The sequence below is a fragment of the Harpegnathos saltator genome, unplaced genomic scaffold (assembly GCF_003227715.2).
Source record: "Harpegnathos saltator strain DR-91 unplaced genomic scaffold, Hsal_v8.6 scaffold51, whole genome shotgun sequence".
NCBI lineage: Eukaryota > Metazoa > Arthropoda > Insecta > Hymenoptera > Formicidae > Harpegnathos > Harpegnathos saltator.
This window is the reverse complement of record NW_020230327.1, coordinates 55,001-82,857: the sequence shown is the minus strand read 5'-3', so window position 1 is coordinate 82,857 and position 27,857 is coordinate 55,001. Positions and strand designations below refer to the sequence as shown.

Sequence of the window (27,857 nt, the reverse complement as noted above, 5' to 3'; positions counted from 1 at the left end):
GGAAGTGTGTGAATGTAAATTATAAAAATGCAGAAAGTATGGACATGAGATGAGTTTGTGCGCTCGTGTACCTCGTCGTTGCGTGGCACGTATTTGTCGTCGTATCCTCTCGACTTTGGCGTCAATTTGTCCTAAAATTTCAACGATTTGACTTTGACACATCCCAGATGCATACAGCTCAGAAGCTGACGGTATATTATACGACCAGTAATTTTGCAGATATGTTATCTATCACGTCATCTATAACTGTCTACCTCGTTATTTTGCGTAGATTTGAAATCACGTGTTTTCGGTTTACTCGAAGGCGCGTTATCGACTTCGCTTTGTTCATCAGGTTTCGATACACGTCGCATAGTCTTGATTTGCGGTGTGTCCTATAATAACGATGTTTTTTTTGTTTACGAAATATATTAAGCGTGTAAATGTGTAGAGAAATGTTGTGCGATGTACCTCGTCAGTTTTGCGTGGCTTGCTCTCACGTTCCTTCCGACTAGACCATATGTCCTAAAAATATGTACGAGCGTTAAAAAATATATAAAAAAAATGTATACGATGCAATAGCATGTGTAATGTGTCATGTGTACCTTGATGTCTTCATCGGATTGACGGCGAGGGGATTTATCTTTAATTTTAAGCGAATCCTACAATAATATCGCATTTAAAATGTCGCGTCTCTTATGCTCTAACTTTGATGCTTAATTTTGGTTTAATAAAATGGTAAATTTGGTTAATAAAATTTTTTCCTTTACGTATGTAACATGTACCTCATAATTTTTCTGTGGCTTATCTTTACTCTCTTTTCGACTGGACCAAATGTCCTAAAAGTTCCAACGTTAAAAAATATAGAAAAAAACATGTACGAAGCAATGAAATGTGTAATATATATACCTCGATCTTTTCATCAGACTGACGACGAGGAGATTTATCCTTGATTTTAGGGGAATCCTAAAATAACATCGAAATTGTAAATTGTGTTCTTTTTTATTTTAACCCGATATCGTAAAGTGTACCTCGTAATTTTTGCGTGGCCTATTCTCACGTTCTTTTCGACTGGACCAAATATCCTATAAATATCGACATTAAAAAAATATATTAAAAAAATGTAAAACACGCAATGTAATGTGTAATGTGTAATGTATAATGTGTATACCTCGATTTCTTCGTTAGATTCACGAGGAGACAGTCTATTCGTAGTTTTCGGCGAATCCTAAAATATCGATGTACTTAAAATACTATTTATTTTTACACGCTTTATGTTCTATAGTGTCATACTTATATCATTCAATAAATTAAAGTGTGCATACTTTAATATATTTGCTGGAAGGAATATCCTTCGGCTTAGTCGACCAAATATCCTAGATATTAACATTGAGATATTAATATTGATATTTTAAAGATACGCAACGTATGACCGAATTGTATTATCAAGGCATCATGTACCTCAATTTCCTCGTCGGATTCTTGTGGACGTGTCGTTTTGTCGATGGGTGCGTCGTGTAGATATGTTTTATCTTTCGATATTTCGTCAGACTTTCGTGGTTGTGTTTTAATTGTGCGTGTGTCTTGAGAAAATGTTTTATCTTCGTTAGATTTTCGTGGTTGTGTTTCAGCTGTAAAAGTATCCCGCGGACGTGTTTCATCCTTCTGCACGTCGATAGACTTTCGTGATTCCGTTCTAGTTGTGGGTGTATCATGTGAACGTGTTTCATTTTTCGGTACCTCATCTGATTTTCGTGACTGTGTCTTAACTGGAGGTGTATCTTGTGGACGTGTTTGATCTTTCGATATTTCAGGAGATTTTTGTGATTGTGTTTTAGTCGCGGGTGTATCTTGTAAATGTGCTTTATCTTTCGATACGTCATGCTTTCGTGATTTTATTTTAGTTGACGGTGTGTCCAATGAGTATACTTTGTCTTTTGATATCTCGTCAGATTCTTGTGGTTGTGTCTTAGCTACGAGTCTATCAGATGGGTGTATTTTGTCTTTCGATTCTTCGTCGGATTTTTGTGGCTGCATTTTGACCGTACGTGTGCCATATGGAAGTGTTTTATCTTTGGATATGTCCTAAAATAACATTACATAAAAAAAATATTGTATTTAAGAAATTCTAATTTCTCGCGTATTTATTTTACATATTCGTGAAATATTTATAAAATGTTTGTTATAATAAATATATTTGTGTACTTTATCATATTTTCCGGAGGCGGTGTCGCGTTCTTTTGGCTTAGTGGACCAAATATCCTACAAGAGATTAGTCATTTAAAAAGTCACTGCGTAAAATAAAAAAAACATGCCTAAACGAAAAATACGAATATACCTCGATTTCCTCGTCAGATTCTTGTGGACCTATTTTATCCGTACGCGTGTCACTAAGGGGTGTTTTATTCTTTAACATTTCTTCGGATTTAAATGAAGACTTTTTATCTGTGAATGTGTCGTGTAGATGTGTTTTATCTTTTGGTTCTTCGTCGTATTTGTATGGATAGGTTTTAGCTGTGAGTGTGTCATGTGTACCATATGAAGGTGTTTTATCTTTCGATATATCCTAAAATAATATTTTAAAGTATTATATTTCCTAATTGATTATTTAAAATTATCTATGATAATTGATAATTGTATTCGCGTACTTTATCGGGTTTCTTGGATTCAACGTCAAGTTTTGTTGGCTTAGACCAGAAATCCTAGAAATAATAACGTTTTAAGAATGTGCAACGTGCACTTTGTGAATTATGGAGCGACAATGTGTATTATGTACCTCAATTTTCTTGTCAGACTTTTGTGGATATATTTTATACGTTGATGTTTCGAGTGTTTTATCTTTTGGTACTTGGTCGAATTTATATGTGAGTGTCTTGCTCATAGAAATGTCGTGTACTTTATTTCTCGATGTGTCCTAAAGTAATATATTTAAAACTTTATGATATTTTGTAATCGATTGTGTTTTAATGTGCATCGGATTGTATAGATAAATTTATCTAAAGATGAAAACTGCACGATTCTCCACTGAGTTTCCACTGTAAAATTGTCTACGCACTATAAATTTGGCAAAAATCAACTTGGCTGCAAATAAAACTACTTTCTAAAACTATTTGGGAAAAAATATTATCTTAGGTTAACACATGCTGCTGCTCTGGCGAACAATAAAATTGAACACTGAGTTTTCTTAACACAGAAAATAAAAATTCCTCCTCTACGTCAGTCTTGAGAAGGTGACATTTCACTCACATTATACTTACTTTATTCTTGTAAAAATTACGACGAATTTACGGACTAACGATAAAACATCTTGTTAGCACATTGTATAGCCAATGGAAAGCATATGACATATTTTTTCCTACCTTTTCGACGGCCGCTTTCTTCTTTTCTATGGTCGAAGATCGCCTGCTTTCTACCTTGACTTCTTCTTCCATCTAAATTAATTAAATAATAATGTTTAAATCGAGCATAATATACAAATTTCCCAACTATTATGCTAATTGATTTTTTCAACAATTTTTAACGCAAAATAAGGCTAATCAAGACAGAGCCGGAATTGTTTTTCGAATGAATTCGAATGGACTTTATAGCGACAAAATCATTTATATTTTAATGTAAATTCATATTATATAATCAACGAATTAAAGTACTTGTAGAAATAATAGAGATGCTAATAGAGTTGTAATTGCTTCTGTATAGTATGTGTATGTGTGTATGTGTGTACCTTCTGAATAGAAACTCGTCGTGGTGTCATGGTGCCATCACTGAGTATCTATGCGATAATAAAAAAAAAAAAATGACATAAAGATTTTTCGCAAATAACATTTGTGTGCACAGTCGTAGGATGCAGCCGTAGCTCTCAAAACGTTTATAAAATGTGTGATATTATGATATATTCCATACCTTTCCTTCGGCCGTAATGAGCGAGCTGCGACGACTCTCCTGCTTAATTTCCTCCACCTGAAATACGAAGATTCGTATAGTGAAATTAGCTGTCGTTCCCGCGATTATCCAATCGCTCAATTTTTTCAACAGATGCAGGAGATAAGTACTTACCCTGCTGATGGACTCTTTGCGAGCCGCGGCGGTTTTCTCGAGTTTAGGTGTGGTTTCTCGAGATTCCTATGTGCACGAACAACAATCCATATAACACTATAAAATGCGCATTAATCGGAGATACGGTCGCGACTTAAAACAATGCCTATATTCAGTCGACAACACGTACCTCCGACATTCGTCCTTAATTACTGTCTCTTAAGTGATTTAGTGCGCGGAAAAGGGACTCTCGTGCAGAGTTACATGCAATACGAGGAGCCAAAGCGTGCAGAAATTTAAATATGTGCGATATAGGATTAAGTACTCTTTAATCTTAATATCAGGCGATTTCTTAGGGAACCAGCTTCTGCGATTTAAGAGAGAACTCAAGTTTCAAAAATCTGCTTTTACCCAGGTGAAAGAAAGCAAATATTGCAGCAATTGTTTAAGCGTGCGTACACGAGACTCATTCGAAGAAACATAGCGGATATAAAGCCGAGGTTAAGCGAATGCTGTGAAAAATAAAATAACATGAGCAAAGAAACATGGTATGAAATATTTATCGCTTGTAAAGCTTGTGATTTTGCAGCTACGAGCCGAAAGTTCATGATTGAAGAAGGCTGAAAAGAAGCTAGAAGAGATTATTTGCGGTGGTTCACATAAAAACACGTTATCTCGCATATCGGTGGAATATTTTGTCAAAGCTTCAAAACGCAGCAAATTATTCGTCTCAGCGGATCAAAGCTACTTTCTTCGAGCGCATACATTACCAAAATCCGATCGTTCGAGTTTTTGCACTCACCTGTAGAATCTCCATTTTCTGAAACAGAACATACCGAAGTTCTTTAATTTAGTTTTCTTCGTATAATTCTGTGGAATTTAAAGTATATTTTTTCATAGATATAATCAATATTTTTGTATAATTCAGCTATACATTTTTGCAACGTTTATAATAGCATATTTAAGTATATTACTTCTAATTTAATAAGCTTTATGTACACATTGTGAAACACACACAGTACACATAAACTACAAGGTATAGGGTGATACAAATGACAAGATAACAAGATAGATAAGAAGAACAACGGGGTAAACAACAGGATGATGCGAATAACAAATAATTATTATCACGTGTTGTAACGTGTTCTGAATATGATGTATTGTTTTTGTAAAATTATTCATCTTCCATAAAAAATTAAAAAGAAATAACCAAGTCGTACCTTCCCAACACCTGGTTTGTCGATACCGTTCGGTTTCAAGTCGGGCTTATCCTTAAAAAAGTAACAAGAAAAAATTGTTTATCCTATGAAGAATGTAGAATGAAGAAAGAGAAAAATGAGAGGACGCGAAAAGAGTTCGAAAATAATGTATGAGATAAAGATAAGTTGAAAATAAAATTGAATAAAGTAATATTGTTAAGAATTATATTTTTGTTATTAATAAAAAATTTAACTTTAATTTATTTTTATTATGATTAATGTGAAGAGATAGTATCTATGTGATAGTGTTGGTATATGTTGTATATGTGTGTACCTCGACGCGAGATATTATTTCTGAGTCTGACTCCTCGAGAATGGCTTCTGTGCTGATAATGCTGGACTCAATTACACTCACCACTTCTTCCTCTTCTTCCTCCTCCTCTTCCACCTCTTCGTAATCCTCTGATTGATCATCCTCTTCGTCGCTCCATACCGACACCTTTCGTGTCGCAATATGAGACAAATTTTCAACAATGTGCTAATTATCGCGTCGAGGAATTAAAAGATTGATCGTTTTCGCAAGTACATGATATACAAGATAAACTTTTCTCTCTCCTTTCCTGTATGTGAAATAAGTTTTCTTTCATTTCAAATATTTTCTTATAATATTCCATGACTTTCAGATAAATATATATCAAGCTTGAAAATTAAAATGAGTACACACTATAACAAAATTTATGAAACGATCAATCTTTCCATATTAGTATCAAGTTATATCGGTGTATTGATCAGTGTACGAATATTTTGTTAATCACAAGGAAAGATGTGATGTAAGGGAGTAATAGGGATTACAGGAAAAAAAAGAATCGAAAACGAAATAAAATGTCAATCGGTTCGCTCGTATCGGCCGCGCTACCTTCTTCTCTTCTTTCTTTTCTTCAATTTTCTTCTCCGCTTTTTTCTCGACCTTCTTCTCTTCTTTCTTTTCTTCAATCTTCTTCTCTTCTTTCTTCTCCACTTTCTTCTCTTCCTTCTTTTCCACTTTCTTCTCTTCCTTCTTCTTCTCCTCCTCTTTCTTTTCTTCCTTCTTTTCTACCTTCTTCTTCTTCTTCTCTTCTTCCTCTTCGTCTTTTTTCTTTTCTTCCTTCTTCTGTAATTTAATGAGGGGATTGCATGCAACATTGGGGAAGATGTTTTATTTATGACGAATAACTATCGGAACAATCACCGTCGGGAGATGGTAGTTTAACCACATAAATAATATGGTGTAACATTGTACTTTTTATTTAACACATACTAATTTTTCAGGGCATATATATCGATTATTTTTTACTGTAATATGTTATTACACTACAAATTTACGTAAAAATTGAGAACGACTAATGAAAAGAATTTACACCAGTATTCGCATATCGACGATAATCTCTGTTTAAAATTTTTGAAATTCCTTACCTTGATGACGACACGGGCCGATGATTCATCTTGGCCGTATTCATTACTCACGACGACTTTGTATGTTCCCGATAACTCTGTCGATGACGAAGTGATGGTTAATTTCATGTCCAGGCCGTTGAAGGAGATCATTATGTCCTTTGACGCTTTGACAACTGTTGAGTCTCTGAAGTCATACCGTAAAGAATATTATAAATAATTACAAAAATTTGGAAAAATTTTTTTGACGCGATGGAAAAGAGAAGATGATAAGTTTTTTCATAAATACATACCTATACCATGTTATAGTGACCTTTCGATCTTGTGTTGCGAGAGTAGCGATGAGTTCGACCGTTTTGCCTTCTTCGACAGTCTGGAAAAATAAAGCAGTACATAATCAATTTAATAATTAATAGAAATTTTGTTAGAATAACATCTTCTTTGTTTTAATAATAATATTTTTATTGCACTAAGTATTGACAAAAAAGAGCGTTGCATTTTTTTAAGCCAACATACTTACAATTGATTGCAGGCCAGTAACGATCTTTGGCTTTTCACCTTGGTCTGGAATTTCTGTCACTTCTACTACTTGCGAGGTGGCTTCACCCTTTTCGTTGCGTGCTACCAACTTGTACACGCCTTTGTCTGTCGTCGACATTTGTTCGATTTCGAGTTTTACGGCAAATTCTCCCTACGAAAACAATCGGAAGAAACCAAATTATTAAAACTCACATTGTTGGTTATTAAAACTCACAGAGTAACGTTTTAAAAATAAGATTTAAAAATAATATAATAAAAGAGCTATGTAAGGTCCAAATTGCAATTTTTATGATTTCTAATTACAGGACTAGATTTGTCATAATAATAAATAAAAAAATTTTTGTCGCCGCGTATTCGCGTCAATCTTTGACTTTACTATTGATATTAAGTTATTTTAAGATAATATGAAACTCACTTCCTTGACTTGCTCGACGTGTAGCTTATGCCTGCTGTCTTCTTTAACTGCCTGATTCTCCTTGAACCATGTGCACTCGGGCGAGAATTTGGAAAGAACATGACACTCGACTATTACGGTCTTTTTCTTAACGATCTTCACCACCTTTGGTTTCTCCTTAATCACTGGTATAACTGAAATCACGATCATTAGAGCATTTATTCAAACTATATTTAAGAACTTATAATTGTCATTAAAGACATAACTGTTTCTTGCATTTACAAATTAGTCTAGATTCTCCGATGGTATCTACTATATGATACTAAATCGCAGTTGTACTAAAACATTGTAATTAAAGAAGAACACTCACTCTCGACGTTCAGTGTAAGATTAGCGTTGAGTTCGCCGAGCTCGTTCTTAATATTGCACTTGTAAAGGCCGGAATCCTCTGGCCCAGGATCGTTCAGAGTGAGTTTAATGTAGTAGATGTCTTCCTTTTCATGCACAATACTGATAGAGATCTTGGAAGACTCCTTTACAACCTGGCCAGCGTGTGTCCATACGATTTGCGGCTTCGGTTTTGCCTTGACCTTGCAGTCCATGATGACGAGCTTGCCTTTGTTCTGCGACTGTATCCGCGGCTTCTCTACGAAGGTCGGTCCGTCTCCCTCCGGCTCTGGTTCGGCCTCGATGTTCAGATTTAGGTTGGCGTTGCTCTCGCCGTACTCATTTTTCACGTGACACCTGTAAGTACCGCCATCAGGTGCTGATGGATCCTGCAAATGAAACAAGATATGTCAGCGCTCTTGCAAAGACGACTAAAGTAAAACAAAAATGTGTGGATCACCTTGATCTCCATGATAAGCTCGTAAATGTCTTCCTCGAGCGTTTTCGTTTTGATCGAGATCTTGGATGATTCCTTGACTACGTTGGTGCCACGGAACCACGTGACCTCCGGTTTGGGGTTCGCCTTGCACTTGCATTTCATGGTGATCAGCGTGCCGCTCTCGTTCGGGATGATGCGAGGTTTCTCAATGAAGGACGGAGCGAAGCCCGCACCCTCTTCTGCATCTTGGGAAGATCCGCGGTTAGACATCATCGTGTGAGTGTAAGGGCGGCAGTTTCCGGATGCGTCAGTGATGCCGGAAACGCAGTCTTTGTCGCCGACTAAGTCGGCCAAGGGAGTCGCGGTCGCAAGATCGAGCCTGCGACCGCGACTCCTCCCGATGGTCCCCTGTTAGTCGTGTTGGCAGCTCAATGAGTTACGAAGCGAAGAGAACAGAGACTTCACGATTGGTTAGCAGTAGCGCGGCTGTGGCTTACCTGATGGGCCGTCACTGTCGCGATCGTTCATCGAAGGACGATCACGGTCTTTTCGTCTTTAATGCGCGATCGTATAGAATGCCCGAAGGACACTCGGGAAGAGTCGATAGGATTCGTCTCGGACGAAGTCGACAGGAGGGATCTCATCTCATTCAAGCGCAATTTACAACTTTCAGATTAATTTCAAGCGAATATACAAAAAATTGAAGTCTTTCCGACAATATTTCACTTTATTTCGGATAAGATGAAGACGTGAAACGTTCCATTACTTTTTATATCTGAAGGAAGAAACTTCCTATAAAAAATATAAACTACAAAAGATATCTGATTTGAAAGAAATCTCTGTATTTTGTATTCCCAAGGTGTTATCCAAGACCGTAATTGATCTCTTTTTAGAAGATTCAACAACATACGAGACAAGTAGTCCAGCAAGTTCGAGACACATCGGGATACAAATGAAATCCCTCCCGCATGCTTCGAGGGGGACTTGCCTTGGAAGTTTAAGGAGATGTTGGCGTTACTCTCGCCGAAGTTGTTAAAGGCGTTGCAACGGTAATTCCCGCCGTCGGCCTTAGTCGGGTTCGAGATCTCGAGGGTCAGCAGGTACGTGTCCTTGCCAGTGGCCTTGCGCGACATCTTGACGCGCGTGCTGTCGGTAATCGTTTTCTGACCCTGGTACCACGTAATGTCCGGTACCGGGTGTGCCTCCAGGATGCACTCCATGATAAGTACGTCGCCCTCCTGGCGGATCGTCGGCTTCTTCGGGAAGCGCGGTGGCTTACCGTCCGGTATTCTGCGTAAATCGACACGTCAGACACGAGAAATCCCTTTCCCTGGCGGAAGAACGGACTCTCGCAGGAGCAACGCCGTTTCTCGTCTGTCGTTCTGCCCGCCACGCCACGCGAGTGTGTCCTCGAAGCGACGCGGCGCGATGTTACGATGTATATTCGCGACTGGAAATCACAGGCTCTAGCTCTTGTCGCTCTTACGACTATACCTTGCGCGATTTCAAAATCCCCAAAATCTTCTTATTAAACATGCATTGAATTTACCCTGATTTCAACTCGCTACGCTTCAAGGGGGACGCAAGTCTCCTCAAATAACAGTTTACGTTTTTCGAAAGTTCTTCCTCGGAAGGTAATTTGCTCTCAAGATCTGTCCACAACTGACGCGCTCGACTGACTACAAATTCAATGTCATGTGCGAAGGTCTGCGTCCCGTTCTAGTGTTCTTCGTGTTCAGCGACTTCAATATTTTCATGCACAGCAGAGCGTACAATTTTTGTGTAATGTACGCTCGAGCGTAACGGATCGTAAAAATTTCCACAGAAATGACGAATAAATTGGAATATATTCCCAGTATTTTGCTCCGCTTTGCTGTGAATCTCATTTCGTTCCGAAGTTCCAAAGAGATGAATCCGCTGCACTCGACCGTTGCTTTCGCGCCGCGTTCATCGGACCGGAAGAGCTCAGCGTGGCGGGACAAGTCGCCGAGGACAAGTCGCCTTTGTCTCGAATGCCTACTTGAGCCTGTCGCCACCCTCGAAGTTCAGATTAATCGTCGCCACCCCTTGGCCGTGCTTGTTCTTCGCCACGGCCCTGTACTCGCCCGCGTCCCCCTTCGCCACGCTGTCGATCCTCAGCCTCGCGAGGTGGTATAGCTTCTGATCGAGTTCCAGGGACGTGTTGAACCGTCCGCCTTCTTTCACTTCCTCAGTACCGTGATACCTGCGATCCCGCCAACGTCGAAGTATCCGACCGAAGACTGCTGCGCATCGCGCACCACGAGCGCGCGTTCGGAAGTGCGTCTTACCTTCCGACGTCCACGTGGACCGTCGGAGGAAACGTCAGCTCTCGACGTCACAACGAAGCGATCTCGCGACGAAGATCGAGAAATAACAAATTTCGATTCTTCACTCGCGAAATTGACTGCGAGAATTTCTAATCTCTGTTGAACAATTTGCTCGTGACATTCAGTGACATATTTTGAATTGTATTCAATAGCAATAGCAGTTGAAGTATAGTAACTTACTGTACTCTCAACAGGATGCAATTGCAAGTTGCTTCTTTAATCAAATTATGATTTCTGATTGGCGTCGAGTCTCGCTTCCGATGAGATTCGCGAATGGCACGCTGTCCGACGTACTTCCTTGCGCGCGCGTCGCGGTTTTCAAATCTTACCACTTCACACTCGGTTTCGGATCGCCGACAAGTCGGCATTCGAAGGTGATGGTGTTACCGTCGTCGGATTGTCTTATCACCGGTCGTTCGGTGAAGGTCGGTTTAATACCGTCTTCCGGTACGGGTGCCTCGTCGCCTACGTTAGCACAAACGATCGACATGTCGAGAAATGTTCGTACACATCCATGCTTGCCTACTCAATCCTTTCGCTGCAATGTGGGAGCCCAGATGCGCGCGCGCGAGATTCGACAATACCTATCACTAGGATATCTTTTAGGAGATTAAGATAATTTTAGCAATAAATTGAACTCTAACGAGTGATTGGAAAAGCCGAAAGAGAGAGAGAGAGAGAGAGAGAGAGAGAGAGAGAGAGAGAAAGAGAGAGAAATATCAAGAGAAGCTAAAACATGGCTTCTTCTTTACTCTTCTTCGTATTATTTGCGACGAAAAATTCAAGTTGCAGTCTAGCTATATTTTTCACACATACACACACACAGACGTATTATTTCAAGTTAATATACCTCGCGTGACTTGTGATGACTTCAGATGCGACCGAGCAGCGAAAGGTTTAAATACGCGAAGCATTTTACAGTTCGATGCGAGATCGGGAGTCACGTATCGATTTGGCTTGGAAACAATCTGCGAAACTTTCCAGACAGACCAAACACTGATCTCTACTGTTCACGCAAGTGTCTCGCCGACCGGATTTACATTAATTCAACTCAACTCAACTCTCAGCTTCGACAACTCAAGCTCTCCGTTCATCAGTCCTTTCGTTTATTTGTGCCGCCGCATGTAACAAGTGCACTGTGAGATCAACGCTTAGAAACACACGCTCGAGGATCACGATCCTTGCCGATCGACCATCCTGTGAATTAGGTTGCTTTCTCTACTCTCCTTCCGTCTATTCGTAATGTACCGCTTGGTGGAGTATAGTAACTGTGTTCTCTCGAAGTGTTCACCTGCTCCATTTCTCTTCGAACGTCTCTTTGTAACGTTATACGCTCGCGCTTGCGCTCGCGCGCTCAGTTAGGTGAGAATAGAAACACAGTTATGCGCAAGCCTTCATCAAACATTGTTTTGCGAGTGAGTTTGTGGTGTGGTTGTGAAGTGTACGGCTGTGAGACGCGTGGCATAATTTCGTATATCGATCGGGAGATATGAAATAATTTCATCGTTCTGTACGGTGATCGATGTATAATCATTATATTACGGTGCATCATTGAACTCGAGGGAAAGCTCTGTCGAGACGCGAAGGGAGTGCGTGTGTATTTCGATGTTGTGACAATGTACGTTAATATATGATATTAATCGATTATGTGAATATGTACAGTATGACCAAACACACGATGTCAAACTGTTTTACTCGTTAAAGAATTTTTACGAATTAGCCGATGAGAATGACCAGCGCGAAGCACGTGACAAAAAGACACATGTCAGTATATATACAATATTAGAATCGTCATCGTTAACTACATAAATACTTTACTATTCTGTAAAGAATATTTCCGTACTTGTCAGTATTCGCAATAATGTCAGAAAAATATACGCGAACAGTTTTATGCGATCGCTGTCTCTGAATTTGCGTTCGATGTGTATTACTTTCGTGTATAAATTAAATCATCCTTGCGAAAATACATTCTCGCGCGGGCGAGAGAGAGAGAGAGAGAGAGAGAGAGAGACTAATTCGTGAAACTGAAGATTCAGTTTTCAATGATATATTATGTTGCGTCTAAAAGACAAAAGAGAGGAACGTATCGCATTTTCTAAGATGGAATCGCGATTCTAGGATAAAAATTCATACCGACGTGTAGCACAAATAAGGAAATATTCGTCGTTAGCAGGTTTAACCACCACCACCACCACCACCACCACCACCACCACCACCACCACAGAAATTTCGTCATTTCCAATCCACGTGTAATTGTATTTGCGTGTGCATGTGGGAACGATCCTTGGTAAGTGTATTCGAAAAAATCGTCTCTACAAAAGGGACTTCCCAACATTAACGTTGCACACGTCAAACACGATCGTATGAATAGAGAAAAGATGTGATCGAAGCAACCTAACGAAGCGTCAATATGTAAGGCTAATCTGCAATCGCATCTCGCGCATGCATCGTTGTGTTGCCTCGAATTAAAGTCTGGCTATGCATGAAGCGTAATTTATGTCATCTCGATGGAGATAACAATAAACCATCAAAAGTTCCTTCTTTCAACTTATCAGCGCATAATGCGCAGTTCTTATCTTGATATCTTGATACGAAATTTCGTATCATCGAACTTTATTTTATAAAAGATGAAAACGATTCCTCTAAAATGTATTATCATTATAATTATTATCGCGAAGGACTATATCTAGAAGAGGAGTCAGCCAGACTTTGACACGAGCGAGTGTTACACAACAACTACACGCGAGATGCGATTCGAATTAATACGTGATTCAAGCAGCAGTACACGGTGGTTATAAGTTGATATTATTCTGGTCCGCTTTCTACGCATTTTACGGTGCAGAATTCGTGAGAGACAAACGATAGTGCGTCTCGCAATGTCGTTTAGTCGATTAAGATCAACCGGGCTGTATATCGTGGCTCGCGTCGAGCCGGTATCGATACGTGCTCATCGCTCGACCGAGACAAACCATTAAAAAATAAAGATACCGTATACTAAGTGGACAGTAGAAGAAAATAGAAGAAGACCGAAGAAAAATGGACAAAGCTGATGGAACGGAAAAAATTAAATAATAAACTGCGGATATATATACAGTAGAGTCGACATGAAGGAAGCAAATAAGTGGGGCAGAGAGGCCTTAGATAGAACTGAGACACAGATGAAGAGTTGGAAACATGAAAGATATCATCGATATACATCCCGAGTGAGAATGTGAGAGCAGACATGAGGAATGGCACCGATGATCCGCTTTGTTTTTCGCTTCGAGGTACAGCGAAAAGTGGGACGTTTCTGTTATTTTTTGTCTAAAAATTTTTTAATTCAAAATTTGTTAAAAAATTACTTGTTAGTCCGTAAAAATTATTAACAAAAATTACGGAGAATAGTTTGAAGATACGAAGAGATAAAGAGATTGCTGGATATGTCTGAAATGGAAGATAATGGCTCGCATTTCGACGGATGCAAACTGAATTAAAGTTATCCGTAATGTCACATTAACGTACGTTAACATCGACGTAGGAAAATCAATAGTCGTACTGAGCGTACATTTATGAAAAAAAATTAAGCAGACCGAGTTCGTGTAAAGCGGATCATCGGTCAAAGTATAAATGGATTGATAATTGTCGGAAGTTCTAGACACTTACTGTCGAAATTCAGGGAAATCGTGGCGTTAGACTCGCCAAGCTCGTTCTTCGCCGTGACCTTATATTTGCCAGCATCCTCGACGGTCACGTTTTTTATTTCCAGAGTGGCGAAGTACGAATGGCCATCTTTGTCGACAGTCAGCTGAAATGGTTCAACGATCGTTTCCGAATGAGCTTTCGTCGAAATTAAATCGTGTGATAAATTGGATCTTTCCCAAAAGAAGATCCGAGATTACTTATTATCTGAATGAGAATGATGAGAAAATCAATATAATTCTGTACATATATAAATACTTCAAAAATTATGCTACGAGAAAATTGACTGATATTCGATCATTTGACTTCTCATCAGTTTCTCATCATCATCCCGAAGTGAACGAAATAGATTCGCTCACGTTCGGGATTGACGATGAGGACGAACCTTGTGCCTTGGCGAATCTTTGACCATGTTCCCATCGTGAAACCATGTGACTTTTGGCGTTGGATCGGCTGTGATGCGGCACTCGAAGAGCAACCGTTTGCCGTCGTCTTCTTGCCTAATCGCGGGCTTCTTCGCGAAAGTCGGCGCGATGCCGTCAATTTGTCTGCAAGTGCAAAAGATAAACGTCGGAATCGGATGCGTGCGAATTTATCGCTAACGCGTTAATCGTCGCGTTAATCGAGCGACGTGAAAATTTAGGGGTTGCGTCACATCGTTTTGAAAGTACCTTTGAAAGGAGCAACTGGATAAGGTAAATCCGAGTTTACGCATCCTTCGTACATTCGCCGCTGGCGCGACTATTAACGCGTTAATGAGCCAACAGGCAAATTTGTGTGAATTTCGAAAGAATTCTAAAATTCAAAAATTCTAAAACTGGTCTCGACTTTCTGTTTCTCGATGAGCTTCGAAACACGTCCGATATCCAACGAGGAAATGTCTCTTCTGAGAATTGCCAGAGAAAACAAATTCCTTTCTGTTGGATACGTCACGGGTACGTCGCAAAACTCATCTAAATAAACACGTTACATCTTTCTCCCACTGACCTTTTCCACACAAAAGTATTACGACAATAGTTTCACAACACACATTTCGATGACGAATTGCATGCTTCGGTCACACTCGCACACTCAAGATAAGATGGTCGAGTAAAGTCAGTGCATTCCATCCTCGATTATCCGACTGATTCGACTGAAGCGAAGTTAATTTTCCAAAAGTATATCAGGTAAGTCAGAAGGTAAGCGAGAAAGAGAAAGAAAGAGAAAAAAAAAAGAAAAGAGACCGAGACAGTGAGTGATGTTTGGCAAAGCGAATATAAGTGCTGCTTCGCGCAGTGGCTGCGAACGGTGTTACGGGATTTATCGCGACTTTCGCGGATTGCTTGCCCGAAATAACTCTTGTTTTGTTTAGTTAGTCGACGCTTCCTGACGAGAGGAGGCATGTTCAACAGCTCGTTCTGATGGTGTCCCGACAGTTAACAGCCACTTTAAAACAGTAAAGAGTAAATACTTGGCCATCATAACCGATACTATTCCCTGCCGGCGCCCAACGATACTTCCGTCGAATTCTTCAATACCTGATTCAGGTTTCTTCGGGAAGTCTAAAGTTACCTGACTCTCTCTCTCTCTCTCTCTCTCTCTCTCTCTCTCTCTCTCTCTCTCTCTCTCTCTCTTTAGGATTTTCATACAATGACATGTTATTGTCTTCTCGTCTCTGTCAGAAAAGGAAAGACTTAAGCTTGACTTAATGGGAATTCACCCAACAGCCATGTTAATAATGTTCATTCGACTACGTGAAACCAAGAGTCATCGGAGCCTCTGCAAATTTTTAAACTAATAATGCTATTCGCGGGAATGTAGCTTCTATGGGACAGAGCATGAAGCTGTCGCGACGAAAGTGTTCAGACGTGTGTTTTCTCGAAATCCGTCTGCGCAGCGGCATCGCAAGATTCCAGTCGGAGGATAAACACGATCACCGGTGTTTATCCTCGCAAATTGAGAGGCATGTGCTTAACACGCTTATGCATCCCGCACGGACCATAAGTGCATTAGACTGCGCACCGGTGTATGATGTGGCTAAGTTTAGCGAGGAAGTAGGCTGCAGCTGTTTTCCCTCGACTTTTGCTCTCGTCAACCGTCGTCGTCGACCGATTCGTTTCCACGCGATCGACATTCGTCGAAATTCCGCGAAATTCCGCTCGTGGCTGGAAATTCGAGCTGGGATCTGCAAATTCGCGCGTCTACTTGCAGAATCTCGCGAATTCTACTCAGAGTAATATGATACGCGTTCGCGAGACAATTGTCTCTCGCACCTGTGTCGGCAAATCGACGGTTTTCTTTTCTTTTTTTTCTCTATGCAAATGAAGCGCGAACCGCGACATTTCGGGAGACGCGTGGAAGCGGAAAGGCTCGCGTTACTTTTAGAAATTCACGGGAATCACGTCTGTCGATGCGTTCCGAAAATACAGCATCTCGTCGTGTCGTCGACGTCGTCGCCGGCGACTGCGTCGAGAGAGATCTCGTCGGGTCTGCTTTCGACCCAGTTTCGAATTATCTTGGAAAATCGTTAAAGTCGCGCTGAGACGCCGGATATTTGAAGGCTGATAAATACTTTCCGCTCGTGCGAATAACGGCAAGTCTGCTCACCGATCTCGCGATTGATTTAACGTCCGCGGCGCGATGGTGAATTGTTGTTAGCGTAATTAAACAGCAGGCAGACAGGGTTTGCACTGCGAGCTACTCTGCAAAATTTCGCAATTTTCCAAGCAAGAACTCATCGCGTGGCACGTGCTTATTTATTCTTCGCAGAAAAAAATCCTAAAAAGCCAAGCAAAATTTTCGAATTGAACAAATATGCAAATATATACTCGTGCGAATTGTGAAGCTTTCGATCGCTATTAACGTCTCTGTCATAAATTTTCATTATCCCCCAACAATTTGTTTTTACTTTAAAACGTGATTTTTTGCCAAGTCCTGCGAGTTTACTCTCTCATCAGCCGGTCTCATTAACGTCACTCAATTATTACCTCCGGCTACTCTTTTCAATCGATTTCCCGTTCCCCCCTGACCCCTTTTTCTTTCTCTCTAACCAGGACCATAATGTAGACAGATCGCAGTTTGAGCGAGATTTAGTGGCAGCTCTCTCGCGAGAGACAACATCCGAAATAATCCACCACTTTGTGGTCGGATCGCGCGAGGCACGACCGCGGTCCAAAACTAGAAGACCTTAATTCTATTTCCATCCGCATTTCGCGTTCGCGGTTCTATGCGTGGGCGGATGGATCGGTGAGAAGCCGATCGCAAAGAGAGAAAGAAAGAGAGAGAGAGAGAGAGAGAGAGAGAACTGGGAGGCACACACGGCGGCGATCTGGCCACCACGCGATCTCTATCGAACGCACGCGCTGCGGCGTGAACACGACCGAAAATAGCGGGCATACCGCGACGTTTATTCTCGGTCGGGTGCATTTTAACGTGTACTCCAACGTGTTATCGGGACGAGATAACACAATAAAGGTAAATAGCACGTCTGAAACTTCTCGAGAATCTTACATAACTATCTCCCCGTACTCTCGCCGCAAACGCTTCCCGAACTTTCAAGCTTTATTCAATGACCAATTCAGACCACATCGACCTGTGTCTGCCGCGGAGATTCAAGTATCGAGAGATACGGCGGAGAGGAGGGGGGGGAGGGGTAGGATTATTTTCGCTTCAACGGAGAGAGGTCTGTAAATTTGCGAAAGTCGACGGAGGACGGCGAGAGTTGGATGAAAGAATGGAAGTGTCCAAGGAACGCGTGTTCTGCTGCTTCATTTCCTACAGCATTTCCATCGTCAGTGAATAATAATACAGTGTTATTGTTACATTCACGATCCAATTGTTGAAGATACTCACACACACACACACACACACACACACACACACACACACACACACACACACACACGGCAGTTGCTGTTAAACGTTGTACAAACATGTTCGTGTTATTGTACCGTCAAATGCGTACAGAGATGTATTCATTCATTCTTATCAATAACGTGTTAAATACATTTATTGATAATCGAAGCTCGCACGATCGTCGGACGTGACGACAGATTGCGCAAGCTTCACACAGACGTTCTTGCAATTAATTTCGCCATCACTTCATTCACAAAATAGCGCGTAAGCGACGCACTCACCCCCTTCTCGCAGGTTGCTCGGCGGCTAAAATCATAAATGAAAGAGAGACAAAGGAAGTAAGCGAAAAGCATATAGAAAGCGAGATGTGTGTACAACGAACAAGATAACAGAAGGAGCGCGTTAGTGCGTGAAGCGTGAAGCAACAAACGGGTTAATCGATCAGAGCCTAGAGAAGCGACAAACAAAATTGTTCTTCGCCACAAACTTCACGGACTTACTTCTCTCTAGGCTCATCCATCGCTAGAAAAATATAACGGCGGCATGTTAATTGAGGAGACAGACTAATTTTCCAACTAGAGATAAAATTACAAGTATTGTGCAGTTAGATAAACTCTCCGTGGTGATCGCTGTCGACGAAATTTTGTGCTTAAAAGAGACCTTCTCACTAGTCAGATTCTCGATACGACTCGATTTTCATTCGATTTCACCCGTGTGAAAAAAAATTCGCACAACGTGCTGAGACATTTAAGCGTGAATCTAAACATCCCTCTACATTACATCGATGAGTGAGTACCCGATTAGACTAGAAAGAGAATAATCAATGTCACGAGTACTCACGACTGAAGTTGAGATTGATGGAGGCGGCGACCTCGCCCATCTTGTTCTTCGCCTTGACCTTGTAGAGGCCGGCGTCGGTCTCGATGACGTCGTCGAGCTCGAGCACCACCAGGAACTTGTTGGTCCCGACGCTCTGCATCTTGAAGTTGGTCCTGTCATCCTGGCTGAGCTCGGTCTCGCCGCGGAACCAGGCGATCTCGGGCTTCGGCGAGCTCACCAGCTGACACTCGAATATCAGCCGGTTGCCGTCGTCCTCCTGCCGCAGCTGCGGCTTCTGGGTGAAGCTGGGCGCGAAGTCGTCGGCGACCCCCATTCTGGAGGCACGCCTTCGCACCTGTCTCTATACCGACGACGAAACTACCCTTTCACGTGCTCACGTGGGAAGATACTTGTCTCACCCTTCGCCCTTCGCCTGCTCGTCGGTTCAAACGGCGCCGACCCGCGGCACCATCCAACCTGCTTTCGCCGCGGCTTTTTCCTCAGCCCGACGTCCACCGCCGCCAGTTGTTCGCCGAATTCCTCTGAGAATACTGGAAACGATAAGAGAGACATGATCAGTTAACATACGTCGAGGATTTGACGAAACTCGTCCGACCATATCTCGTTGCTGGTATCTAAAGTTCAGATTTCGCCAAGGCTGGCGGTCATGAATCGTCCAGACAGATAAAGTGCCAAGATTTCGCGGGTGATTCCTCAGACTGCTCAAATTTCAAAACCTTTCTAATTTCGGCGCTTTGATTTTTTCGGGCCGATGAACGTTCCACCGAGATATCGATTGTATCGCGCGAGTCTCGTCACTGTGGTTCAGTAAACCTTGGCAGGCTGAGACGCTGTCACCTGTAGTTGCCTCAATCGCGGCTATTTTTGCGCGATTGCCTATACTTAGCCTTCTTTAGCGGTGCCTTGCACGGCCATGGCATCGTGTGATGAGGCTCCTACACGGCTCCTACACGTTCATCCTGAACGAGAGAAGCGTGTGCAACGACAGACAGAGAGAGAGAGAGAGAGAGAGAGAGAGAGAGAGAGAGAGAGAGAGAGAGAGAGAGAGAGAGAGAGAGAGAGAGAGAGAGAGAGGAGAGAGAGAGAGAAGAGAGAGAGAGAGAGAGAGAGAGAGAGAGAACTCTCAGTGGAACCGTCCTCGATCTTGCAATAATTATTACCGAACGTTGGGAGGAAATCCAGCGTGCTTCTCAGGCTCCTCAGCCGCGCGTAAAGTCGCAAGAACACCGAGAGAACGAATTTATAGAGTTTCGCTTAGATTCCAAAACGACTCGCATGTTCAGCTTCGTTCAGCGTCGTAGAGAAATATCCGGCTTGGGATCCAAGCCGAGCGTGCTGAAGTAATCGATCGCGCGCAGGGAGACTCGCCAGGAAACTCGAGAGGAAACGAGGCGATTCTGCGTCAGTGAAAAAACGTTCGGAAATGATTTATCGCGCGTAATAAATATGAAAATAAGCTTATATAATAATACACCGAGGAAGTACGATCGTCGCGTACTCCCGCGGCCGCGCCGCGCCGACCCGCGCTTCGTCTTCTTGGCGTCCACCGAGGAGCCGCGCTTTCGCGCGGCTTGCACCGCGAAAGAGAAACGCGGATTCCTCCGAAATAATACCGTCTGGTAAATAACGACCGCTACGTGCCGTACCGTACCGCCGGCGGCGGTTTATCGCGTATACACGCGCCCGACGATATTTTGTCGAGCGTCTGTATTTTCAGAGCGTCCCGTACACTTTCCGAGAAACACGTTATTTCACGGAGCAACGATACGGAGCTTGCGATCGCGCTTCTTAAAATCGCACCTTTGCGAAAGGGGAGAAAAAGAGAGAGGACTTCGTGAAAAGTCAAGACGTTGAATTTATCCGCCGCTAAATAGCCAAGATAAAAGCGCGAACGGACGTTTTCGCGCATCACGCATAAATCCGAGATATACGCGCTATTTATAATAACAACTATACGTGCGACATGCCGGCACAGCGTCAGCGGGGAGAATCTTGCCGCGCGGCGAAAATCGAGCGGCAAGGATGCAGGGACGAGATGTGAATCGCGAAAATTATTTTCGCGCCCCGGTCTAATAATAATTGCGCGATGGAACACACTCGGGACAGATGCTGCGTCGAAAGGACTTCGTAATTTATGAGTGTCCGAGTTGGCCAACAGGGGAAGAGAGAGGGGCTATTTTCGGCTGGCCCCCGCGGCACGCACCCTCGCGCACCCTCGCAGGCTCGAGTGACGAGCCATTAGCGGGCCGTATTAGCCGCAAATCGGGCGCGGCGAATTTTCACGGAAACCGCGAGCATATTTTCCGCGGAAGCCCAAGGCCGCGTCAACGGGGCTGACGCAAGACCACTATTATTAATGCGGCTCTTGGCTCGGAAATAGGTGAGCCAGTTATCTTGGTAATCGGTTATTATGTTTGGCATCTAACCGTGGAAGCGCGTACATTTGGATCGCGGCGATACAAGCCGTCGGATGTAATATGCTCGAACGTCCGCACAATTGTCCTTTTCAGACCGAGGGAAGGCGTCGACGGCGACCGCGAGTGCCAGAAGAAGAGTGTCGATTCGCTGAAGCGATCGCCAGCTACGCGACGACGGGGTGACTTTCGCGTCACGATGCATCCCGACGTCACGGGATCGACGGGCAAGTGACGGTGACAAGGGTCGTTGGCCCTCGAGTCGTCACGGTCACGTGAGGTTTCTCGTTAACGCGTGATAAACACCGCACCATCTTCGTCCGTCTACTATTGTCTACAAGTCTGCCTACACGTTAACCGAAGGTTAACCATATTGATCTTAGCGTTCATTATTATTCTCGCATCGATAATGGCATCATCTCGCAATTCCCGTTTCAACTCGACAAGATCTATCTAATTTGCGCCCACGCAAGGACCATAACAATTGTATGTTACGGCTTATTTGCTGGTACTCATTCACAGGCGAGAAAGATAGAAATAATTTCGCGAGTAATTTCATGAATAATTACATAAATGGCAGGGTGATACTTTTAGTTTACACGTGAGCTCAAACGATCGCTGTTTATGATTTTTAGTCATTTCGCAAATTAAACAAAACAACGCACGCGTTAGGCCTGATTACGAAACCTGTACGGATGTCTGAATAATTGTCTACGAAAGCGTGAATCGGTATCTCGCGTAACGCGCTGGGAAACTACTTGCCAAGTGCAAGGATAAACGTCAGAATGACACGATATCACCGTGACGATGTAAGAGCCGCGTAATTGGTCGCTTGCCATCGTCCAAGCCGCAATTGTGGTACAAATCGTCCGATTATGTCAGCTCCAGCCAGGTGATGGAAATACGATACGTCTGGCTGGTAACTCGCGCTATCCCGAAGAGTGCTAGGTAAACAGACAGAGGTAAATCGTAATGCTTGGAAAGATGACGAATGAATTTCCCTCTTTAGGTTTGGCACATCAACAATCCGAAAAAAAGAATCCACATTTAACACTTGAAAATTAAATATTTTTTTGCCCCCATTAATTCGTTTCTGACCGTTTCTCTCGCGAAAGAAGCTAGCGAAAGAGGTGGCTCGGTTTGATTTTTCATGTACCAGCAGAAAAGGGGGGGAAAGCAATTAATCAGCTGTCGACGTACGTACATTTTTAGACAGTTACAGTTAGAAAGAGTAAGCCAAGAGTGCGATGTTAGCAGTCGACATGACTCCGAGCAGTGGTCGGCCCTTTTCAGACGAGACGGAACAGATGCGCGCAGACCAACGAAACGATGTACAAAACGGACGAACCGAGTATTACAACGTCATGGTAAGACTTGGCAAGCGACGCCGCGTGCATTCCCGAGATTACTGCACTTCGTAATAGCCGTTCGCATTCCACCACTCTTGCCCGTCTGATTTTCGCGCCGCTGTTGTCATCCGACGATCGATCATTCGGGAGGGGAGACGAGGCGAGTGCAAAAGTCCCGATCGGGTGTGACGTTGAGAGATGAAATATTCGCGGCGTTACGCGGCATTGTGTACTGCGAGACGAAGCGGCGCATTGATCGCACGATGGATCGAACAAATAATTAACCAGCGTAGTATTTCTCTTAAATTCGCGATGAGAAGAAAAATCTAGAGGGTTATTAATATTTCCTTGTTACTGTGGCAAATTCATTTCTAGTTTACAGTAGCGCTGCGGGCTTGCGAAAATTTAGTTGGCATGTTTTTCGTTGGAGAGCTTTCCTAAATCTAAATAATATAAATAATCAAAGCGGTACGTCATTCAGCTAATGCCCTGCTTTGTTGGAACCAACGCGCCGTGATTAAAACACTAAGGCGAAATTGGCAAAGGGAAAGAATTTTCGAGGTTCGTGATTTCACGGGAGAACTGCGGGCGGTATTCTTGCTCTTTGTCAAAGTTACTCTCTCTTGACATCGAGGCGCCGTTAGTGCCAAACGAACAAGGAAATAACGAAAGGTCGATGGGGTCCTCGGAAGATTGCATCATCGCGCTAAGCGATACAATAGTAATTTCTGAACGACGTTCATTCCTGAGTCATCACCTGCAAGGCATCATTTGCAAGGAGAGAGAGAGAGAGAGAGAGAGAGAGAGAGAGAGAGAGAGAGAGAGAGAGAGAGATAGAGAGAGAGAGGGGGAGAGAGAGAGAGAGAGAGGGGGGGAGAGAGAGAGAGAGAGAGAGAGAGAGAGAAAGAGAGAGAGAGAGAAAGAGAGAGAGAGAGAGAGAGAGAGAGAGAGAGAGAGAGAGAGGGGGAGAAAGAGGAGAAAGGAGGAAGAACAAAGTGTCAAAAACATGCTATTTAAATCCTTGAATGTGCGGACGCGTTGCATATGAGAGACATTGTCGGCATCCAACTGACCTGATATTTTTGCTGGCTATATAGAAAGCGTTGCTTCACTTTGGCATAATTCTGCCAGCTATTTGCGATACAATGTATATTTGATGACACTGTGACCCAATAACAAGTAGCACGTTGCAATCAGGCATTAGAGCGTCGATTAGAACGCATTGGTGAGTAATAAACGGACGAATAATTGTGTACACGCGCCTAGCGGAAACGTGTTAATGCGTGCGTCTCTCAAAGTGTCACGATAAAGATAAGCGTCCGCAGTATCTGACAATGAACCGACATCGCGAAAAAGACGTAATTACTTCTGGCGGAGCTCGAGGCCACGTGACTAGCGAAACGGCTTCCTTTCTTCGCCGTCGTGAATTTACGAGCCAACGCGCGTCCATACGACCGTCGTCCGAAAGTACGGCTCGGGGGAATCGTTAAGATATTGCGAAATCTACGAGACCTTGCGATACGACGTCGAGATTTTTGTACGTCCGGCCAAGCATGCGCGCGTTGTGTGTAGGACTCCGAGCAAAAGACGTGTCTTTCGATAAAGTTCACCGGTTTACAATTAAATCTCGGCTGTCTCAATCGTCACCTATTTTAATCAAATTAATCATGAGCCAACGCACGACACACCTACACGGTTTATAATACGGTCACGTGGAGTGAGTAATCTCAAAATATACAGTGCAGTTCGTACAGCGTATTTCGTCACGAGGGGGTGATTCACGTCTCATGTGACGTACAACCCCTCGGGAGGAGGAAGAAATCCTGATCGCAGACGTGCGCTCTTAGTTGCGTATAAACGCAACTCAAATATCCAAAATATTAATTCACAGTATCAAACATCGCAATTGATCGCGTTGATCAAAGCTACATCCTTGGATCGTCGATTAGATGTCGACATGTCTTTGTCTTAGAAAAACAAAAAACCGAAAACTGAACTCAGTTTTCATTCGGGCCAGATGTAGTCAATCGAGAAGCGGAATTTGAAAAACGGCCTTTTCGCGATCACGTCACGTCACGTCACTCGAGGAAGCTCCTGTCACACGGCAATGATTCATCTTTCTCGCCGAGTGCGGAACCACGAGTCTGCCTCTCGTGCTCGAGGGTTTATAATTATTAGTCGAGCGACGCGTGTTCGCGCGGTCGCGCTCTTCGCTGTCTATACCACTGGCCGCGTTACTTACGTCGCACCGTCTATTTTCGCCGACTGACTCAAGTCGGCGAAATAAACACTAAAATCACCGATCGACGTACTCCCGATCTGTGTACGATAAAACCGCGAAAAATCGCTCGCGCGCGCGAGCGCGACGTTGTAAACAAGTGTTCGCGTCCGACTTTTTGGCAGCGCGTTGCAAAACGTCCGGTCGCGGAAATCAAATGTTATGTAAAATAATAACGCGCGCCCGAACTTGGCGAGCCCGTAATAGCAGCGTAATATGTTATTCGCGCGTTAGATAAAGTCGGAACGTCCGACTGCTGCACAATGTGCATAAATGAATGACAACATATCTGGAGAAATATCGAAAATCTGGAACGAAATATCCTGAGACGGCTTGAGGTGGAAGAATTGGGAGAAATAAATCTCAAAATGCGTGGTGTGTCGAACGTCCTGGCGACGCTAAGTGCAACTCGCTCGACTTTCGTCGATGACGTATTCTGCGTTATACCTCTCTATAGTTGTACTCGATAAATCATTGTTTACGAGTAGAACGTAAAAATACTCGCGACCTTCTGCGACAGAACTGAACGACAGGCATTATTCAAGTCTGAAGCAAACTCGGATATATAGACAACCTTGTTCTACGATGTTGTAATGAAGCGAGGGTCAAGAACACGAGATGCTTTCTAGGCCGGGCTTCTGTTATTAGTTAGCCAGATTAGCCTTGAACGACGCGGTCGACTAGATGAAATGGGGTTACCGATCGAAAGAGATTTCCGATATATCGAATTATTGCGACATCGCTTGGAGACTTATAATTCAGCGTTTTGTCATCAAGAATTGGAAAACATCATGATGATAAAAAATCTGATATCTTTCGCGGTCGTCGTAACGCGACGAATTTAATTACGAGATTCGGCGGTGTATAATGAGCGAACTATTGAATATTTATATATTAGCAGCGTCATTGACACAGATTAATTACGCGCAAGGAGAAGTGATAAATTTATCAGGTCGAATCATTGGACGACAATAAACAATGCTAAGAATAATATATTAGTCACTTCATACCGATCGTGACTGAGTTTCATGATCAACAGGTAAAACGTTGGGTTGACATTTGGTGACAATGCGTCTAAAAAAATACACCGGTATACATTCAAAAGAACATACATATTAATCGGCAATATATTTGAAAAGAGTGATGATTAATAAGTTTAAATTTTATATCGATATCGATATATGCACTCTACGTGTATATGAGTTTGTGACGGAACTAGTGCGGGCAGGAAAATTAATCACTAGTTTTTGTATCTCTCGTTTAAATTAAAATTGATTCATCTGATGGCAAGGTAACATTCGATATGATCACAGCCATTTATAATCTCAGCCATTTAGACAAACGTGCCTGGCGAATATAATGCAGCAGAAGTGCTTTGAAAGTACATCGACTCGATTTGATATCGGTGCGGCATGATCGGGATTTTTTCGCAGTGCGCGTGTTTCGATTTATATTTTCCTCGCCTTCTCGTCCAACCATCTTCCCCGGATTCGTCGAATCTCATGGAACTTGCGGTATGCGGGATATTTTTAAATCGGCCAGCATTCTGAGCTCCTCACCGGTCGTAATCGGTGGGGAGAACTGTACAGCTCGCCCACGATGGTGGCAGAAATTATTCATGCAATCGTCGTCGTCGACGACGACTCGACTTCCTCGCCAGAATCGCGGTACAGGCAAAACTGTGCATTCCAATCATCTTCAACGGCAACATGATTTTACAAAACCATTCGTACTATTATTAGAGAAAGTATTGCGACAAGTCTTACTTACTTTAATGTCGCGATCATTATTATCGATCCTATTTTGCCCTGAACGTTTTGACATTCCTGTTCCTACGATGTTTAGTCTATTTCGATTTATGTGAAAAGCGTTATCATAATCTTACATAATCTAACGTGCTTCAGTTTGCATGAATTTGGCGACCCGAATAATAAATTTAACTGGTATTCACGAAATAAATATCGAACACTTATCGCGACGTAACATAACAAGTGGGACAAGAGCTCGACGGAAAACGAGCTGACAAACTCCAAAAATATGTACCGTGTGACAGCAATAAATCCTGATAGTGATGAGATATCGAGGTGGTAGCAGTACAAGAGAGAGCTCAAACTGTAAATTGAACAAACAGGTCGCGAGGAGTGCGTATAAATCGGGTCTATTAATGTCCTCTAGAATTGATGCGGCACATGCAGCCGCGATTCGCACCAACCGCGAAAGATCGAGGAAGAGAAGTGGACGCAAGTGCGAGCTAATAAATGATGCGTTAGACAAAGTGTTAAACGGCAAGTGTGACGCGGCGACGGATGGAACAACGGGCGACGCGACGCGACGCGATGGCGAGATGGACGAAAAGATGGTCGGAACGACGAACCGCTGCTCCTCACGTTACGCCCTCCTAAAAATAAGTGGACTCCGAGCCTAGATACCTAGATAGTAGCCTACGAATAGTCGTCGCGACCGAACTCGTGGCGATTAGTCACGTCAAGTCGCCGAGCGAGAGGTGCTCGTCTGGACCGAGAGCTTATTGGAAGGTGAATCCCGGCGGGATCGAGATATGGAGTCTCACAGCGAGTCGGATTCGCGTCAAACTAGCCGAGATACGCGACGGATGACTTGCAGGGAAATAATCGTGGTGAATGGTGAAGCGCTGGGAAGAATTACGCTGATATGCTGATGAGAAGACTGGAAGAGACAACGTGCTATGCTAAAACT

General features: G+C 42.9%; 1 protein-coding gene across 20 annotated transcripts in view; it reads right to left on the bottom strand.

Moving 5' to 3' along the window:
• bent (projectin protein bent) overlaps positions 1-27,857 on the bottom strand; it is an 88,518-nt gene that overhangs the window by 58,756 nt on the left and 1,905 nt on the right. For 6 of the 20 annotated variants that reach the window (XM_025302688.1, XM_025302690.1, XM_025302693.1 and 3 more), the window contains exons 2-19: positions 19,102-19,631; positions 18,543-18,567; positions 14,813-14,975; positions 14,392-14,533; positions 11,079-11,214; positions 10,422-10,625; positions 9,390-9,691; positions 8,423-8,640; positions 7,946-8,351; positions 7,597-7,769; positions 7,162-7,332; positions 6,935-7,014; positions 6,663-6,828; positions 4,814-4,831; positions 4,033-4,098; positions 3,880-3,936; positions 3,701-3,748; positions 3,339-3,410 (exon numbers count right to left, since the gene is read on the bottom strand). In XM_025302688.1, coding sequence (XP_025158473.1) covers positions 3,339-3,410; positions 3,701-3,748; positions 3,880-3,936; positions 4,033-4,098; positions 4,814-4,831; positions 6,663-6,828; positions 6,935-7,014; positions 7,162-7,332; positions 7,597-7,769; positions 7,946-8,351; positions 8,423-8,640; positions 9,390-9,691; positions 10,422-10,625; positions 11,079-11,214; positions 14,392-14,533; positions 14,813-14,975; positions 18,543-18,567; positions 19,102-19,414 — 2,760 coding nt within the window. In that variant the 5' untranslated portion in view covers positions 19,415-19,631. Of the gene's footprint in view, positions 1-71; positions 132-254; positions 375-450; positions 505-584; positions 642-764; positions 819-888; positions 946-1,010; positions 1,065-1,150; positions 1,208-1,304; positions 1,356-1,440; positions 2,065-2,184; positions 2,242-2,317; positions 2,546-2,627; positions 2,682-2,755; positions 2,894-3,338; positions 3,411-3,700; positions 3,749-3,879; positions 3,937-4,032; positions 4,099-4,813; positions 4,832-5,231; positions 5,283-5,544; positions 5,678-6,126; positions 6,199-6,662; positions 6,829-6,934; positions 7,015-7,161; positions 7,333-7,596; positions 7,770-7,945; positions 8,352-8,422; positions 8,641-9,389; positions 9,692-10,421; positions 10,626-11,078; positions 11,215-14,391; positions 14,534-14,812; positions 14,976-18,542; positions 18,568-18,761; positions 18,784-19,101; positions 19,632-27,857 lie in introns of those variants that run through there. The other 14 variants (XM_025302689.1, XM_025302691.1, XM_025302696.1 and 11 more) reach the window with 7 other exon arrangements.